Source organism: Herpailurus yagouaroundi, unplaced genomic scaffold, assembly GCF_014898765.1.
Source record: "Herpailurus yagouaroundi ecotype Mexico unplaced genomic scaffold, PumYag 197, whole genome shotgun sequence".
Classification (NCBI taxonomy): Eukaryota; Metazoa; Chordata; class Mammalia; order Carnivora; family Felidae; genus Herpailurus; species Herpailurus yagouaroundi.
Window position 1 is genome coordinate 14,394,862 of NW_024412428.1, and position 17,534 is coordinate 14,412,395.

Consider the following 17,534-nt stretch of genomic DNA (forward strand, 5'->3'; position numbering starts at 1 on the left):
ATTTAAAAATCTGCAAAGTCAATTCTACTTGGCCATTGGCTCCCATTATGAAAGTAAAGGATTTCCACTTAAAAGAAATAAACTAAGTCACTACCGAAAACTGACAGTGATGTGGTACGCAGATTCCTAGTTGACCAGGCCTGTGATGAGTGAGCTAGGAAGGTGTCCCTCCACAAGATCCCATATTAGGAGATTCTAGAAGTTTGCTCTATTTCCCCCTACTGCTGGAGCTTTTTCAGTGGCTCAGAGTTGTGATTTGTAAATTTCATATGTGACATCACTTAACCTCAGTCTGAAAATGACCCAATCTCTGGTTGCTACCTCCTCTAGGACTTCTTTAAGTTCCAAAGGTGGTATATTTAAAAGTACCTTAAGTGAGAGATACCTATAAAAATTTAATTTTTACAGAAAATAAAGTTTCTCATTAAAAACTCTAGCAATTAAAATTTCTCTTGTGAATTATAGTAAAAACTGCAGAAGACTCAAATATATATTGAGACCTCGGAAAAGAAACTGAGTAAAATTACGTGAAAGATATTATTTACATAATAAAATATAAAGTGCCTTCTGGATATTGTATTTTATGAGCCTATCTCAAATATACACAGCAACATTTCATCACCTTCCTAAAAGGCACTGGTTCAGGTAGACAATTTTGATAGCGCTATTGAAGGCAAGAGAAAAGATTCCCCAAAGGTACTTTGGGTCATTCTTCCATGGAAGTCACTCATAATATAATAGTACATAAAAATAAGCTTACAGAAAATAAAATTTAAATGTGTATGTCAGGCCTATGGAAAATGTCAAGTTCTTAAATTCAAAGCAACAGAAAAATAAAGAAAAAAAAATTGAGAGATCCAAAATTTTACATTTACAACTGATATAAACGAAAAGTGGGGAAACTAAAATAAAAAAGAGAAAACAGACTAAGGATCTACACAGAACAACGGGTTACTATAATGTGCAAAGCTTATTATAATTCACAAAAATGTAAGGTACTAAAATATATGACAAAGGATAAAAACAAAATAAAATAGAAATAGAAAACACCACTAGGGACATTATAAATTGATAACCCTTTTTGAAAGCAACATGGCCACTTGTATTTGGAACCCCAAAAATATATATTCTCATTGCTAAAAATTTCTCCTAAGCACATCACAGAGTAACAAATAACAAAATTGCAATAGATATGTACAGCACTTGCCATAAAAACTAAAAATTAAATACCAACTCCTAAGTCTTTAATAATAAGTACAAAATCTGAATTTGCCATTCTGGGGAGTGAAAACAATCCTAAGTCGTGAGCTTGTTTTCAAAAGAGCTTAGAAAACAAGATGTGTGGGGTGCCTGGGTGGTTCAGTCAGTTGAGCAGTTGAGTGTCTGATTTCGGCTCAGGTCATGATCTCACAGTTCATGAGTTCGAACTCCGCGTCAGGCTCTGTGCTGACAGCTCAGCTTGGAGCCTGCTTCAGATTCTGTGTCCCCTTCTCTTTCTGTCTCTCCCCTGCCCATATTCTGTCTGTCCATCTCTCTCTCTCTCTCTAAGAATAAATAAAACATCAAAAAGAAGAAAAGAAAGCAAGATGTGTAGGGGCACTTGGGTGGCTCAATTAAGTGTCCGACTTCTGCTCAGGTCATGATCATGTGGTTCATGAGTTCAAGCCCTGCACTGGGTTCTCTGCTGTCAGCAAAGAGCCCGCATCAGATCCTCTGTCTCTCTCTCTCTCTGTCTCTCTCTCTGCCCATCCCTGACTTGCTATCTTTCTCAAAATAAATAAATAAATAAATAAACTTAAAAAAATCTTAAAAAATGAAAAGAAATCAAGATGTGTATGAAACGATTTCACAAGGCAGTAAGTGATAATTGCTAAATACGTGGTCGAGGCAACCCTAACTCAGAAGAGAAACAAATCACTTCTCACTTCCCACTGAGTGACCAACAAAGAAGAAATGGAACTCATGGTGACCTCAGAAGTGGGGGTAAGATTCTTCACTAGAGAAAAGAAAGAGGACAGCATTTCAGATAAAATAAAAGTAATAATACGCTCTACTACACAGTACAGCCAAGGGATAGTCTGTGAGATATTAATATGTCTTTCTCAAAAGACCCAGGTTTCAGAAAGTTCCCATTGGTTTCATCGTGAGGGAAGGGCTGGAGATAGGACACAGGGAGAGAGAAGTCGAGAAAGCTACTATAACAGACCAGGAGAGGAGATGGAGAATTGACCTTTACACCTCTGCACTGGGGGCAGAGAGAAGCGGATGCAAGAGGAATACTTAGCAGATAGACTCGACTGACTAGACGGCAGAGACTGGCAACTGTCTGGATGTGGGACCCAAAGGAATTGGAGTCACATGATGAAAATGAAATGATAACATTGAAACTTCCATTTTGGTTGACTTCCCAAGTACCGCGATAGGTAAAATAAGAGGGGAACCACGTTTGGACTCGATGCTAAGGAAAGAAATTCATTTGGTTGTTCACATACTAAATTTGAAGTTCCTAGGAGCCAACCAGTTGAAGATTTCCAGCAAGCAATTAGAAATATAAGCCTGGAGTTTGGAAGGAGACGCATGTGACAGCTGCAGAGATGGAACTGAAGAAAACGTTCTGGGAAACCATGCCCAGCTGGACAAGAAGAAACCCAGGGCAACACCAGTCTTCAAAGAGTGCCCAGAAATGGAGGAGCCGCTGAAGGGAACAAAGACAAATCAGGTGCCTGGAGCCATGGAAACTGAAAGCTGGTGAGTGTGTGGCTGGAAGAGAACCAGACATCAGCATCCAATGCTCCAGGCACATCATTGAGGATAAGGATTCCTAAGAGATCACTGGCCTGGCCACTAAAAGGCCACATGTGGCCCTATAATGGCCACTTTCGTTCAGTAGTGATGCTGGCTACTTTCATTCATCCATTCATCCATCTATCCATCCATTCATTCTCTTTCCTCTTTCTTCCCATAATATATTGAGTACTTACAACTACCATGCTGGGCAGTAAGGACACCAATGGTTCCCTGAGTTCTTGAGACTTTGATATAAAATGAACAAGTATATTACAGTGTCATGATGCTAATTAAGGAGCTGAAGTATGACTGCAAGTTGAGGAAGTATAGACAGCATATACTAATATTTCTTACCACAGAGCTCTGGGTTTGAGAGGCCAGAAAGACCAAGGCTGTATTCCATACGTAAGTGGAGAGCCATTGTGAAGCAAAGGTATGGCACAAAGTGGTTTGTCTGTGGCCAGGTTTACATAGGCAGGAAAACTAGTTTAAAGACTATTGTATGGGACATATGCGTGTCCTAAAGGATTTGACCTAAGAGAGGCTACAGAATGGAAAAGCAAGAAGGTGCCTGAGTAGTTCAGTTGGTTAAGTGTCTGACTTCAGCTCAGGTCATGATCTCACAGATGGTTTGTGAGTTTGAGATCTGCATCAGGCTCTGCATAGACAGCACAAGCCTGCTTCGGATTCTCTGTCTCCCTCTCTCTCTCTGCCCCTCCTCTGCTCATGCTGTCTCACTCTCTCTCTTTCTCTCTCTCTCTCTCTCTCTCTCTCTCTCTCTCTCAAAAATAAATATTTAAAACAAGGAATGGCAAAGCAGGGACAAATACAGATTCCATAAAGAAGACAAAAACATTGAAAAAGAAAAACTAAGACATGTATTTTTAGCTCCAAAGCCTATTGTAATAGTACAGGGAAGAGATGACAAGTTTCAAGTGGTAGGAAGATGAGGAGTTGTTATTTAATTTTTTAAATGTTTTTACATCTTTCAGATTTTCTACAATGCTCACTGTGTAAAAATGTATCACTCTGGCAGTAAAAAAATAGTAATATTGTGATGAGGACTTGAAAACTATAATAATGATGGTGGAAAGGACAAACTGAAGAAACATCTTAAGCAAGATCAACAGAATTTAGTAACAGCTTGTATTTGAGGGTGAAGAAGAGAAGTCAAGGGGGATGTTAAGTTATACGGCAATACGATTTCACAAGATCCAGAATATGAGAAGAGGAATAAACTCTGGGTAATGGAAAAGAATGAGGTCACATTTATGCATGTTAAGTTTGAAAGGACTAAGGACAAGAGTATCAGTTAAATATATCCAGGTGCTGGGAGTGCAGAAGAAAGGTCTTATTATTATTTGGGAGAAATGGGCCTTAAGAGTGGTTAACATAATCAGACTTGATGACATCATAGTAGATCTAAAGACAAGTAAGTGTTGGTCATCTAAGGGTGAGAAAAGTAAAGAAGGAAATCGCAAATCACCATTAGAACATCACCACAACAATTACTGTAGACAAATCCACGAGTAAATGCCAAAATTCATGAGCAAAAGCTTAAGGAGAAGCAAGACATTCACGGAGCCTCAAACTTTCTCCCCCAAATATTTATTAGCTACAAAGGGAAAAATAGTAACTTTAGAGTGAAGGACACTGGCAAATACCACCTTAACCAACTTATCATGGTTAATCTCACCAGTAATAAGACACAGCAACAACCTGTACCCTGAAATGATGCACTGAAAGGAACACAGCATCATTTCTGTGGAATTCTTGCCACAAAGAGATAACTTCAATCTAATCATCAGCTAAACCCAAACTGAAGGATGTTCTACGAAATAACTGACCAAAATGGCCAAGTCATTAGAGACCAGGAAAGACTGAAGAACTGTCACAGTGTGGCAGAGATGAAGGAGAGGTGACAACTAAATGCAATGTGTGATTCTGGAACCAAAAATAAAAGGCCACTAGTGGAAAATTTGATGAAAGCTGAAAAAAGCCTGTAGTTTAGCTACTAGCATTGTTCCAAAGGTAATGGTACCATGGTTGTGTAAGATGTTCCATTATGGGAAGGGCATCTGGGAACTCCCTACCTTTATGACAATTGTATTAAGTCCACATTAATTTCAAAATAAAAACTTTTAAACATGAGTACGGTAGCCTAGAACAAGGTTAAATTGAACCTCTATCTCACACTAACATTTACTAATATGACATCCATTAGAATACTTCTTAAAATGAAAACGCAGGGCACCTGGGTAGCTCAGTGGGCTAAGCGTCCAACTCTTGATATTGGCTCAGGTCATGATCTCACAGTTCGTGAGTTTGAGCCCTGCGTCAGGCTCTGCACTGACAGCACGGAGCCTGCTTGGGACTCTCTCTCTCCTTCTCTCTCTCTGCCCCTCCCCTGCTTGCATGTGTTCTTTCTCTCTCTCTCAAATAAATAAATAAATGTAAAAAATGTTTTTAATAAAATGAAAACATAAAAATACTAGAAGAAAATGAGGAAACTGGCTTTATAATTACAGAGTACAGAGAACCCAAGAGGCATGAAAATCAAGCCATGAATGAAAAGCCTGATACATTTGATCATTTCAGGTTTTTTTTTCAATCTGTATGGCAAAAAAACACAGTAAACAATGTCACTAGATAAAGGACAATCTGGGAAAAATACTGTCAATAAATATCGCGAAGAGCTAGTATCTCTAAAAGGAAAAAGTCCAAAAAAATAAAAAAATAAAAGGAAAAAGTCCTACAAGTCAGTAAAAAATGGTAGGAAAATGGTCAAAAGCTATGAATAAAAGAAACAAATGCATTTTAATTATATGAAAAGATGAAAATTAAAACAATACATACTTTCATCTTCCTAAGAGTTGGCAAATAGCAAAACGTTACGCGAAACATTGTCTTGTTGAGGGTATAGGAAGACAGCCACTCTCATATGTTACTGGTAAGTGTGTAACTTGGTACCACATCTATGAAGAGGAATTTTGCAACAGCTCTTTAGACTTTAATACTTGTACCTCTCTATCCAGCTTGTACCTTTCTACTACTTCTGGGAATTTGTCCCACAAAGATTCTCCGACATGGATAGAAAACTTATACCTAAGGATATTCACTGCAAAACTGCATCTAAGAACAAAGGATTGGTCACAACCTAAATGCCCATCAATAAAAGACTGGCTACATAAATTAGGGCACGGTTGTATAAAGGAACACTATGAAGTCAGTAAAAAGAACATAGTAGTTCTAGATGTATGATATGACCTATTGTTAAGTGCACTGAGCAAGGAACAGAACTAGAAGCACAGTAAGTTACCTTCTGGACAAATGATAATGTATATCCTAACATGCACCGATATCTGAGATGATACTCAAAAATAAAAACAAGGGGCGCCTGGGTGACTCGGGCGGTTAAGCGTCCAACTTCGGCTCAAGTCACGATCTCACGGTTCATGGGTTTGAGCTCCATGTCGAGCTCTGTGCCGACAGCTCAGAGCCTGGAGCCTGCTTCGGATTCTGTCTCTCCCTCTCTCTCTGCCCCTCCCCTGCTTGTGCTCTCTGTGTGCGCATCTCTCTCTCAAAAATAAATAAACATTTAAAAAAAAACTTTTAAACAATTAACAGTAACAAAAACTAGTGAACGGTTTGCTGTGGGGGAATTTGAGAGAGAGTATGTTTTCTAGCTCTTTAAGAATGAATTTCAAAAGTTTAATATAGCAGGGAGAGGCGCAGATATAAGAAGCCAGTGAATTAGAGAAACAAAGAAATCAATAACACCACATCAAGGGAAATAAAAATCTCCAGGAGAGCTGGGTGACTGGAAATCGTGGTTAGAGATTCCCTAACTGTGGGGTGAAGTGTGGATTTATTCCTGAAAGGTTCATTCTGATGGGAGACTTGGGAACATCTCTTACACAGCAGCTCCAGAGTCAGACAGTATCTAGGGTAAAGTATGGGGGTCAAGGTGTGTGACAGCTGAGAAAGAAGGGCACTCATTTCTTATACATACATATCTGCTGTACAAATTAACTTACTTCTATCCAAAGGACAACATACCTGAATAGTATTTATGTTAATGCTTAAAGGAAACATCTTGGCCTTCTTTTACCAACATGGCACAAGATGTTAAAAGAATGCTTATTTAAGACAGCAGAAAGATTCATGGTTGCCAGGGGTTAGGGAGGGATGAAAAGATAGAGCACAGAGGATTTGTAGGGCAGTACAACTATTCTGCGTGATCCTACGATGCTTCATACATGCCATTACCCCTTCGGCAAAATTCACGGAACACACACAATGCCAAGACTGAACTCCAATGTAAACTATGGACTTTTGATGATAATGATGTGTCCGTGTAGATTCATCAATTATAACAAGTGCGCCACTCCGATGACGACAGGGGACACTTGTTCATGTGTCATGAGGGAGGGGTTTATGAGAAATATTTGTACCTTCTGCTCAATTTTGCTAAGAACCTAAAACTGTGCTGAAAGTAAAGCCTATTTAAAAGTAGGTGGGGTGGCTCAGTCCGCTGAGCGTCTGAGTCTTGATTTTGGCTCCGGTCATGATCTCAGGGTTCCTAAGCTCGAGCCCCACCTCGGGCACTGTACTAACAATGCAGAGCCTACTTGGACTTCTCTCTCTCCTCCTCTCTCTAACCCTCCTCCACACAAGATCGCATGCTCTCTCTCTCTCAAAATAAATAAACAAACTTAAAAAAAATAAAGTAGTGGGATGAGGCGCTTGGGTGGCTCAGTCGGTTAAGTGTCTGACTTCGGCTCAGGTCATGATCTCGCAGTTTGTGGGTTCAAGACCCCCATTGGGTTCTGTGCTGACAGCTTGGAGCCTAGAGCCTGCTTCAGATTCTGTGTCCCCCTCTCTCTTTTTGCCTCTCCTCCACTCGCACTCTCTCTCTCAAAAAAAAATAAGCAAACATTAAAAAAAATTTTTTTAAGTGGAGTGGATGGCTATCCCTCAACACATACATTACTGATGCGTGAGGGTCTCATAAAGAAAAAAATCAATCAGTTAATTCTTGGGATCTATATTATATCTTTCTTCTAAGAATTTAAAGGTTTTAAATGTCATTCCTTCATTTATCTTCACAACATTTACACACCTATAGTGGAACATAAATAGTGTAAAATTTGGGGGAAAGAGGCAATATTGGGAATATGAGGCCAAGTTTCAAGGTAAACCACTTGCAGAAATAAGTCTACAATTCAACTTTCCTTATTAATTATCCTGACTTCTTCAACGTATTAAGGCCATTTTGAAGGCAAACAACTAAAATTGCCATCCATTGTCTGCTCTTACATATGTGTGTGCATGTGTGTGTGTGTGTGTGTGTGTGTACATCCATGCATAGACAGACACACCTATAATCATACATAAACACACATACACACTCATCCATTTATACTTCAGGCAAAGAATCAGCTCTGTTGATGCTCTTTGAACAAATTTAGGCATAATCATCTGTGTATAATAATAATTTAAAAACAGTGCAGGGGCGCCTGGGTGGCTCAGTCAATTAAGCATCTTTGGCTCAGGTCATGATCTCACAGTTCTTGAGTTTGAGCCCTGGATCAGGCTCTCTCTCTCTGTCAGCACAGAGCCCATTTCAGAACCTCTGTCCATCTCTCACACTGCCCCTCCCCCGCCTGTGCTCTGTCTCTCAAAATAAATAAATAAACTTAAAAAATAAAAACAGAAACAGTGCAAGTGACCCTGAGACTGTTAGAAATAAAGAAACTCACATGTCATTGTAATTCAGAATTTCTAGTATGAGATGAGAAAGAACAGACTTAAAAAAAAAAAAACAATTAGAAGTCAAATACACTTGTCACTGCATCCACTAAAAGGATTTAATTTAAAACTCGAACATCAGCATATTGGAAGGGGAAATGAGAGGCTAATAACATGCATTGACGTTTACATAAAATTAGTATGTAAAGTGAGAGATATGAACCTAATGATGAATATGAAGTAACGGTTTGCATTTTAACAGACTAAGCAAAAATGTAATTGACAAAGAGGCCAATCTAAATGAATTTCCAGCTACTTCAACACTAAGTGCAGCTGCATGCTGGCAGTATTATAAATGAGGAAAAAAAGAGTCTGTTTAAACTGGATTTTTAAAAAATGCAGCCAATATGTGAACTTACACACTGTACCGAAGTTATCATTCATTCAATCAGAAAAAGGAATTTTTTCCCAAAAAGTAAATTTTTAACATCAGAATAGTCAATCTGCAGTTGCTTTATATCGATTGAAGAGAAGAGCATTTGGAGGTAAGTGAAAATACTAAAGTGTTGCTGGGAGCTGTATCTGTCATTCCTGGAATTAAGTCAAGGTTAAAAACATTTGTTTTCAAGAAAAATCTAATACTATAAAATTTCATTTGAAAGCCACTAAGAATACCCCACTTGGTATCTCATTTGTGGCAGTTATGAGCTCAAGCTCGGGCACCAGCTATCCCGGGTTCAAATCCTAACTCTACCATTTCTTGCTGTGTGACCTTGAGCAAGGTCTTAGTAGAAGGATGGTAACAGTGCCTAGCTCCTGGGATCACTGTGAAAATTAAATGTATTCATATATGCAAGACAGACGCTCCAGAACTGTGAGCGGTCATTACTCTCAGGATAGAAGTCTCTTAGAGAGGGCATTCTTGTGTTAAAAAAAACGGACAAAGAAGATGGTGGCGAGCATTCCATGATCTTCCTGGTCCTTGTACGTAAAGAACTGTTGGTTCCCATCTCTCACACCTTCTCCTCGGTGGATGGGGATCACGGGAATATCTGTGGCCACTTCTCAGTAAAGATCAATTCTGGGAGGGAACCTGACTGAAACACACCTCCCCCACCCCACAGCTGCTGCACAAGGGACTCTAGACCCAGTGAGGAGCCAAGCCCGGCTGTCTTAAAATGTGTTTTGAGATGTTGGCATATTTTCTCTGTATCACCATCAGTCCTCAGAGGGGTGGTTTGATGACTGATCATGCACCTGACTTTGCATTTCACCTTTATCCAGATCCTTCAGAATAGCCCCCCAAATGTTTTATTTAACCCCATATTTTCCAAGGTCGGGAAAAGGACAGGGCACAAAAAGCAAAGCCGATGCAGAAAGATTTCACGTTCATTCTTCCCCTTTAATTTACTGAAAGTGCCAGCTTCTGAATAGAAGGAAGAAGGCCAAGTCTACAGGCATCTTGGCAGGGTGACGAGTCACTGAAAAGAGATGTGAATTCCCACATAATAAACACACCAAACCCAGGCTCTCCACACCCTCTCAAGTCCAGTCATACTGCGACTGGACTGGCACCCCTGCCAGCAGATCAAGGGAAGGAAAATGGGAGGAAGACACAAGACACCCTCAGCCTTAAAACACATACAAACTCTGGTTCCAGACGAGGGCAAGAGGGCTCGCCTGTGTGCCATTAAGGGGACAGGGGCCCCAAACCCCCAGCTACCTGCACAAGACAGGGAGGGTATTATGTGCATGGCATTCCTCCAGGATCCAGTAAGACAGTGGGCCCGGGCAGACATATCTGGAGTGGAGATGAGTGCAGGGTGAAGTCAAGCACTTCCAAACCTCTACATTTCGTTTCCCGTCTTCCTCTGTGCTGAGGGCTACTTCATCACGACCCTGACAACTCAGACTTAGGAATTCCCACTCTCCAGAGATCAGTCAGCCTCGTTTACACCTTAGCATGAATGTAACCCATTACTTCTCTCCAAGTCATTTTACTTGGTTTGTGATTTCTTTTTTTTTTTTTAATGTTTATTTATTTTTGAGAGAGAGAGAGAGACAGACAGAGCATGAGCGGAAAAGGAGCAGAAAGAGAGGGAGACACAGGATCCAAAGCAGGCTCCAGGCTCTGAGCTGTCAGCACAGAGCCCGACACAGCGCTTGAACTCACAAATGGGGAGATCAGGACCTGAGCCAAAGCCGGAAGCTTAACCAACTGAACCACCCAGGGGCTTCTTTGCTTGTGATTTCTAAGGTGCCGCTCCGGCTTTCTGTGCCGCTCCCGTGGCGTTGGGACTGAAGCAAGTGTACCTATTCTGCTTGCACAAGACACCACACCTCATCCAGGGACTAAAACGGTCTCATTTCCACATGAAATGTCTAAAACAGAAAATTACTGTTAACCTAAATTCAACTTTAAGAAACAATAAACTGAACAGATTCATTCCTTTATATTCTCAGGTACCCCCAGAAAGACAAGAATCCTTTAAACTCAAAAGGAAGCACCATATGAGAAAGAGATGCCAGAAAACCTAATTTTTAGTGCAGTATCAACACTACCTTACCATGTGACCATAGACATGTCACTCGAATTTTCTAGGCCTCAGTCTCCAGTGACAGAATTAATGGGCTTGCTACCTACATAAGGTTCCCTTCTACTCAAAACTTTCACAATCCATTAGGTATTTTCAGTTCAAGTAATTTCAGACAGCAAAAGTTCATTTGCATCTAGAAATGAATACGAACGATGTGATTAAAAATTTAAAAACAGGCTTTTAAAATTAATGTAGCATGGGTATGAGAAAAGAAACAGAGAATGCGGGAGAATTAAGACACCTTTTCCCTCAGTCCATCGTTATAAGAAGCCTGACCTAATAACATTAGCGGGGTTTTTTTCTTCCTTTTTCCACTACAGTACAGCAAAGTGAACTCCCAGATCTGTGAACCATAAGGGTCGGAGCTGAATGAGGCTGATGTGTCTTAGCGATCAAGTGCAGGTGCCTAGAACAATGCGGAAACCTGAGAAAGCATCCTCTAGGGTCCCTTGGGAGTTCGCGCTCACCTTCCACCAGTTGGTCCAGGCTGGAAATCTTCTTGAGCCCATCAATGGTGTAGATCGTTCTCACTCCCTGGGGCAAATTCACGTTATCCGACAGAGTTCGGGTCAAGTCAGCCAGCAGGGCCTCAAAGGATCGGAAGCGGTCTGGAGAGATGGCATACACAATCCCTTTGAAGTATCGATCTCCGTTTCGATAGAAACGAACTTTCTTGGCCTTCTTCTCAGAGCTGAGGGTCTGCAGCGTGCGGGTTCGGTAGAAGCTGCAGTGGGCGCTGTGCGTTGGGCTCGGCAGCCCATTCACCCGCGACCCTCTGCTGTATCTCTGCGCCTTGTCCCGCTCGTCAAAGTGCTCCAGCTCCATATCTCTGCCGAAGGACATGATGGAGTTAAAGTGGAACCTAGGAGGCACAGAAGGAAAAAAAAAAAAAAAAAACAGAGACACATACTGATGTTATTTTAAGACCATGATTTGAAAGGCTCAGCTCCAGAGCAGCTGGTGGAAATATCGCTGCAGTTGATGATATATTTAATATGAGTTATCAAGTTGGAAGAGAAGGAAGACAACGAAGAAGTAGAAGAGGCAGCCTCTGCGGAAACAGCTTATTAATCAACCCCGGGTTCATTAGAAACAGCTCCTATGTATTGACCACCTATTGGGTTCTGGACAGCTGTTATTTCCAAGTCACAACAAACCCTTCCAAGGACTGTTATCCCTATTTACAGATGAATAAAATGAGGCACAGAAAAATGTCTTCAGGTCCTACAGTTGGGAAATGCTTGAACCGAGACCTCCCACCCACATTTGCTGGGCTTCAAAGCCCAAACCTCCCTACCATGTGCTCACTCTGGTGGGAGAGGGAAGATAAGCTTTCATATTACACAGGGCTAAAGATAGTAGTGGTGGTGGGCCAGGAAACAAAAGAGGCGGTCAGCATTTAACAGTCACATTATAAACTTCTCATGCAGCTTTGCACTCCCCCTGGCCAGATGGAGAGCAAACTGAATCAATCCCTGGGTTCTAACAACTGAAGATTTTCCAACACATTCATATATTAGATAGCAGCGTTTTCTAAAAGTGATTTCACCGTAACTCCTTTACTGACATTTAGTGCTTCAGATAAGTTGGGTTAAAAAAAAGAAGAAAAAGGAGGAGGAGGAAGAGAAGAAAGGAAAAAGAAGAACAAGTAGGGAGAAAAGTTACTTCTTGGGAGGGCTCTGCCTCTCCTTCCACTTTGTCTTTGCCTCTGAGAGAACAGGAGCTTAGAGATGCTGAGCAAGTACATTCCTCAAGGTGACACAGCTAGTCCAGGACCAAGTCTGGATCAACATCTTTAAGCCTCACTTCCTCAACTACACATGGGGAAGCTAATCATACCTACCTTAAGTATTAATACCTGAAGCACTTGGGAGAGTGTCTAGCATGAGATAAGTATTAATGCTGTTTATTAATAAAATCTGCTTTTCTCTTAACTCTGTCACAGAAACAACTAGTAGGAAAAGAATCTCCCCCTTTTCTGGTAAGGAAAAGCTCCTTATGGATCTGCCTGATTTTCACCTTATGACCTTCTGAAAGGTATATGCTTGTACCCTCACGGTCCCCATTTTACTTTCTTTTAATTTTTTTAATGTTTATTTATTTTTGAGACAGAGAAAGACAGCACAAGCAGGGGAGGGGCAGAAAGAGAGGGAGACACAGAATCTGAAGCAGCTCCAGGCTCTGAGCTATCAGCACAGAGCCCGACACAGGGGACAAACCCATGAACCGCTAGATCATGACCTGAGCCAAAGTCGGACCCTTAACCGACTGAGCCACCCAGGTGCCCCTAGTTCCCGTATTACTTTCTATGGAGCCCTGTCATCAGCAAGCTGCCTGTGGGATCAATTCATCCTTGCTAAGAGGTTAGCTGATAAAGGCCTGTGGCCTAACCTTGCAGGGGATCCATATTTTAACAGAATGATCTAGAAAGCATTCAGAAGAAAGTTTTGATGACAAAATTTCAGGCATGATGAAACACAATATAAGGGAAAGGGAAAATCTGGGGCAAGAATCTTAGGAGTGCTCCCCAAATCCCACCCAATAGACAAGGTTGCCTTTCTGAAGGTCAATCCAGCCTCCCTGACCTTTCCTCGACCCTCAGTAAACTAACCTCTGGTCTATTCAGAGTGGCTAAAAATTCATGTTTAAAAGCACTGCTAGGGATTGTGCACTCCTGAAATGAAGTGGAAAAAGCTAATGTTTACTGAATGTCTATGATGTGGCTGACACTATTACTCAGCAATCAATTATTGTGTAATCTGCTAAAAATTCCCTTCTAAACCTCACAATAATCCATTGAGGTCAGTAATACTATTACGATTGAAGGTGAGGATAGGATATATCTATCCAGGGTCCCAGAGTTATCATAATTGAGGGAGTTGGGATTTGAACCTGGGTTTACTCTGACTGACTCGGAAGCTGGCACTCCCTCCTTTCTACCCCATGTGATAGGTCTTCGAGGCCAGACTCCCTGAGATCCTCCCTAGATCCATTCATCCATGTAAAGTGGGGGTTTTTTTAAAATAGCCCTGTGACCTTGAGGAGGTCATTCTGCGGAAGGCCCCATCTCCAGACAGAGTGGGTAGTGGTCACCTGGCCTCTATTATCTTCACTTGCTCAGGATTCCATTGCTGACCCCAATGGGGGCCAGGGTGTGATTCAAATCTGGACTGATGAGCAGTTCAGTATATTTTTTCCTACAAATATGAAAAAAACTACCTCAGGCCTCTTAATAACTCATAATAGTCTAAATTTGTATCTTCCAGAAAAAGTTATAGCATACGTAGGTAGATACGAATCGGTTTCGTTGATTTCAAATTGGATAACTTTGAAACAGTGATCACTTGATATCTAGTTCTTCAGGCAACTAGTAACTGAGCAACAGAACCAATACTTTGTCCATGGTATCACAACTGCTCCCACTGTTTGGTCTCTTCTCAAAAGGAGCTCTTTTGTCTTCCAAAAAGGGGTGTTTGTATGGGGGGAGGGGACAATGGGGCACCATGCTAACTCACTAAGCTCTTCAAACTTCATATATTATAGAGGCCAATTTGGCTTTTGAAGTTTCTGTTTTATTCGTTTCTTTCTTTATTTTTCAATTTTTTTTAAGTTAGAGCAAGAGAGAGAGTGGGGGAGGGGCAGAAAGAGGAGAGAGAATCACAAGTGGGCTCCGTGCTGTCAGCACGGAGCCCAATGTGGGGCTCAAACTCACAAACTGTGAGATCATGACCTGAGCCGAAGTTGGACACAACCAACTGAGCCACCCAGCTGCCCCTATTTTTAAAGGCAGTAATCAATCTTCCAACCCTAGAGGTTTCCTCACAAATCTATACAAACCAAGCAGGACCATAGCGAAGGATGACACAATTGTGTCACCAGTGTGCTGATGTAGTCTGAAGGGGCTTTAATCTAGTGATTCACAATTTGCAAAAGCCAAATAATTTGGCAACTGATGGAAGTCCCTAGAGGAATCAGAAATAGAAAAAACTAAAATGGAAAAAAGAGTTGATTTTATTTGTCTGTTTCCTCAAACTTGATCATACGTTCAACCAGGACAAGTACCACATCTGTGACTTCCTTTCACTGAGACTGCCCAAAAGTCAGCAATGATGTTGGCGACAAAGAAAAACCGCACTCAGAGTGAAATCATTTTCAAGGCTACAGCTACCACTAACTGGATGGCAAAAACCACACTACACACTAATGTTCCAGTAATCATGTGCGGCATCAAAAGAGGTGTTCCTTCTCCTGTCTTGGCTGCCTCAGCTCTTCAACTGGCTCGGTCATATATTTGAAACAAGGGGTCCTGAAGAAGAGTCACTGGGCTTCCACAGGTCCTTGCTTTCTGCACAGGAAGACTGCCAAAGCACAGAGACACAGGTTCACAGACCGTAGGTGGCTAAAGGCCTGGGTACACATGTGTCACGGTACCAAGAAGGGAAACCACACCGCCCTGGCCACAGAGATCATAGACACTCGGGAGGGGAAAGACGGGGCCGGCTCTTCTCAGAGATATTCTATAAACACTGCCATCCCAAGAAATCAGCACCCTCAATTGTCTTCTGTGGGATTTCTCACCATTTTGAGGAAACTCTGTGTTCCTCCTTCTCTAGAGGAGGACATGAGTTCCCGTTTCAGAGATTTCCACAAACACACACACCCCCACCCCAAGATATAATTTGGCATAAAGATGACCACATCTAAATAGATGCTGGAGCTGTAAGTCCCAAGGCATATTTTGCCAGTGGGATTAGGATGCAGGTGGATGGGCAGGTATGGAATAAGAGGCACACACATACCTTCAGAGTACACACATCAGGCTGGACACAGATCGCACAGGATGTGTGCCAATCTTTTATAATGTTCCTGCAGATAACCCCTCTCGAAATCCCTTCTCAATGGCCTTCATGTGACATTTCACACCTAAAAGACTGTCCTACTTTCCTTTCCAGTGGAAAGGTGATCTATTTAGGAACATTCATAAAGCGTATTCACGAAACACCCTGCAGTGTGGCCGCTGAACGCGTGTGCACCATAATCTGGACACACACTCACAGGTGTGGAGAGGGAGCCGGTTTGAATGAAACCTTTCATTTGCTCCATCTCTTACAAGCATTTCCTTGCTAAATCCAGCAGTGATTCCGCGCAAACCTGGTTTTCAAAAGCAGCCTCTTTTGTGGGGCAATGCAGGGCTGTGCGTGCGCTCCCGCTAGGAGGAAAATGCCATTTCCTCTCCGCATGCTTTTAGCACTGCAGGTACTAATTTCTACAGGAGGCAGGCTCGCTGTCCCCGAAGGAACTTGAGACCCTGTAAATGTACTCGCAACACCCACACGGCAGCCACCCACCACGCACAGATCGCCCCATCTTCACGCACACAACCCTCCCGGGCACACGGGAAAGCACACACACAATAAGAGGCCTGGCCAGGCCACTCCTTCTAGGCGCAGACTTGGTCTTCGCTCGGCGGCCAGTTCTGACAATGACAAACACCTCGCCCAGCTCCTCCGCCCTGGCTCTCCATCTCCACTAACAACGTGGCGAAAAGCCTGGCGGGGAGGAGGGGGGGCGGGGGAGAGCTCGCCCTACTCCCCATTTTAAGCCCGGTGGCACCAGACAAAAGAGGCAGGTGCCAGCAGCCCCGGAGCCGCCCCTACAAACCGTCCCCGGCCGGGGCCAGTCTGGCCAGGGCAGGGCAGCGCCTTTCGAGGAACTGCGGGCGGGGTGGCGGCGGCGGGCCGAGGGGGGCGCCCGCCCTGCCCTCCGCGCCCCGGGCTACCTCGGCGCCCCGCGGCTGCGGGAAGAGCAGGCGCTGCGAGCCCCCAGCGGGGCCCCCGGCCAACCCTGCCCGCGGCTCCCTTCCCCAGCAAAGGCAAACCACGCACCGGTCCGCGGAGAGACGCCGCCGGGGGTCTTTGTGGCCGCGCTCGGGGCCGCCTCCTGGTGCTGTCCTCACCCGGCTGGGCGCGGCCGGGGCTGCGGGGCTGCGGGGCGGCGGCGGGGCCGGGACTGGGCTGCAGCAGCTGCTGGAGCGCGGGCGTCTCGGCTGCAGCCGCTAGCGCAGGGATGTGCCTCGGCCGGTTCTCATTGAAATGCGGCGCTTCGCACAGCCTCGCTCCAGCCTCTCTCCGGAGGAGGGCGGCGGCGGCGGGCGCGCTCCCTTTTCTTGTGGCTCACTGGCTCACACGCCCTCCCCGCTCCGTCCTTCCCCTCCTCCGCGTGCGCGCTCCGGCGCCCCCGCCCTTCTTGGCCGGGCGCACCCACCACGGCTGCGCCCGGGGTCCGCCCCCTCCCCGCGCCCTCTATGACCGCAGCGACCTCGGTGCAGCTGGCTTGAACAAACCCCCAGACCTCCCCCATTCCTCGGGAGTGGTTGTCTGGAGATAGGGGAAGATCGGA

At 43.5% G+C, this 17,534-nt stretch overlaps 1 protein-coding gene across 5 annotated transcripts in view; it reads right to left on the minus strand.

Annotated features, from left to right (window-relative positions):
- The window catches only part of DCLK1 (doublecortin like kinase 1), a 345,711-nt gene extending 328,455 nt beyond the window's left edge, over positions 1-17,256 (minus strand). Inside the window, exons 1-2 of one of the 5 annotated variants that reach the window (XM_040448193.1) lie at positions 17,021-17,232; positions 11,603-11,997 (exon numbers count right to left, since the gene is read on the minus strand). In XM_040448193.1, the coding sequence (XP_040304127.1) occupies positions 11,603-11,978 (376 nt within the window). In that variant the 5' untranslated portion in view covers positions 11,979-11,997; positions 17,021-17,232. Of the gene's footprint in view, positions 1-11,602; positions 11,998-17,020 lie in introns of all 5 variants that reach the window. The other 4 variants (XM_040448192.1, XM_040448195.1, XM_040448194.1 and 1 more) reach the window with 4 other exon arrangements.
- Positions 17,257-17,534: the final 278 nt, after the last annotated feature.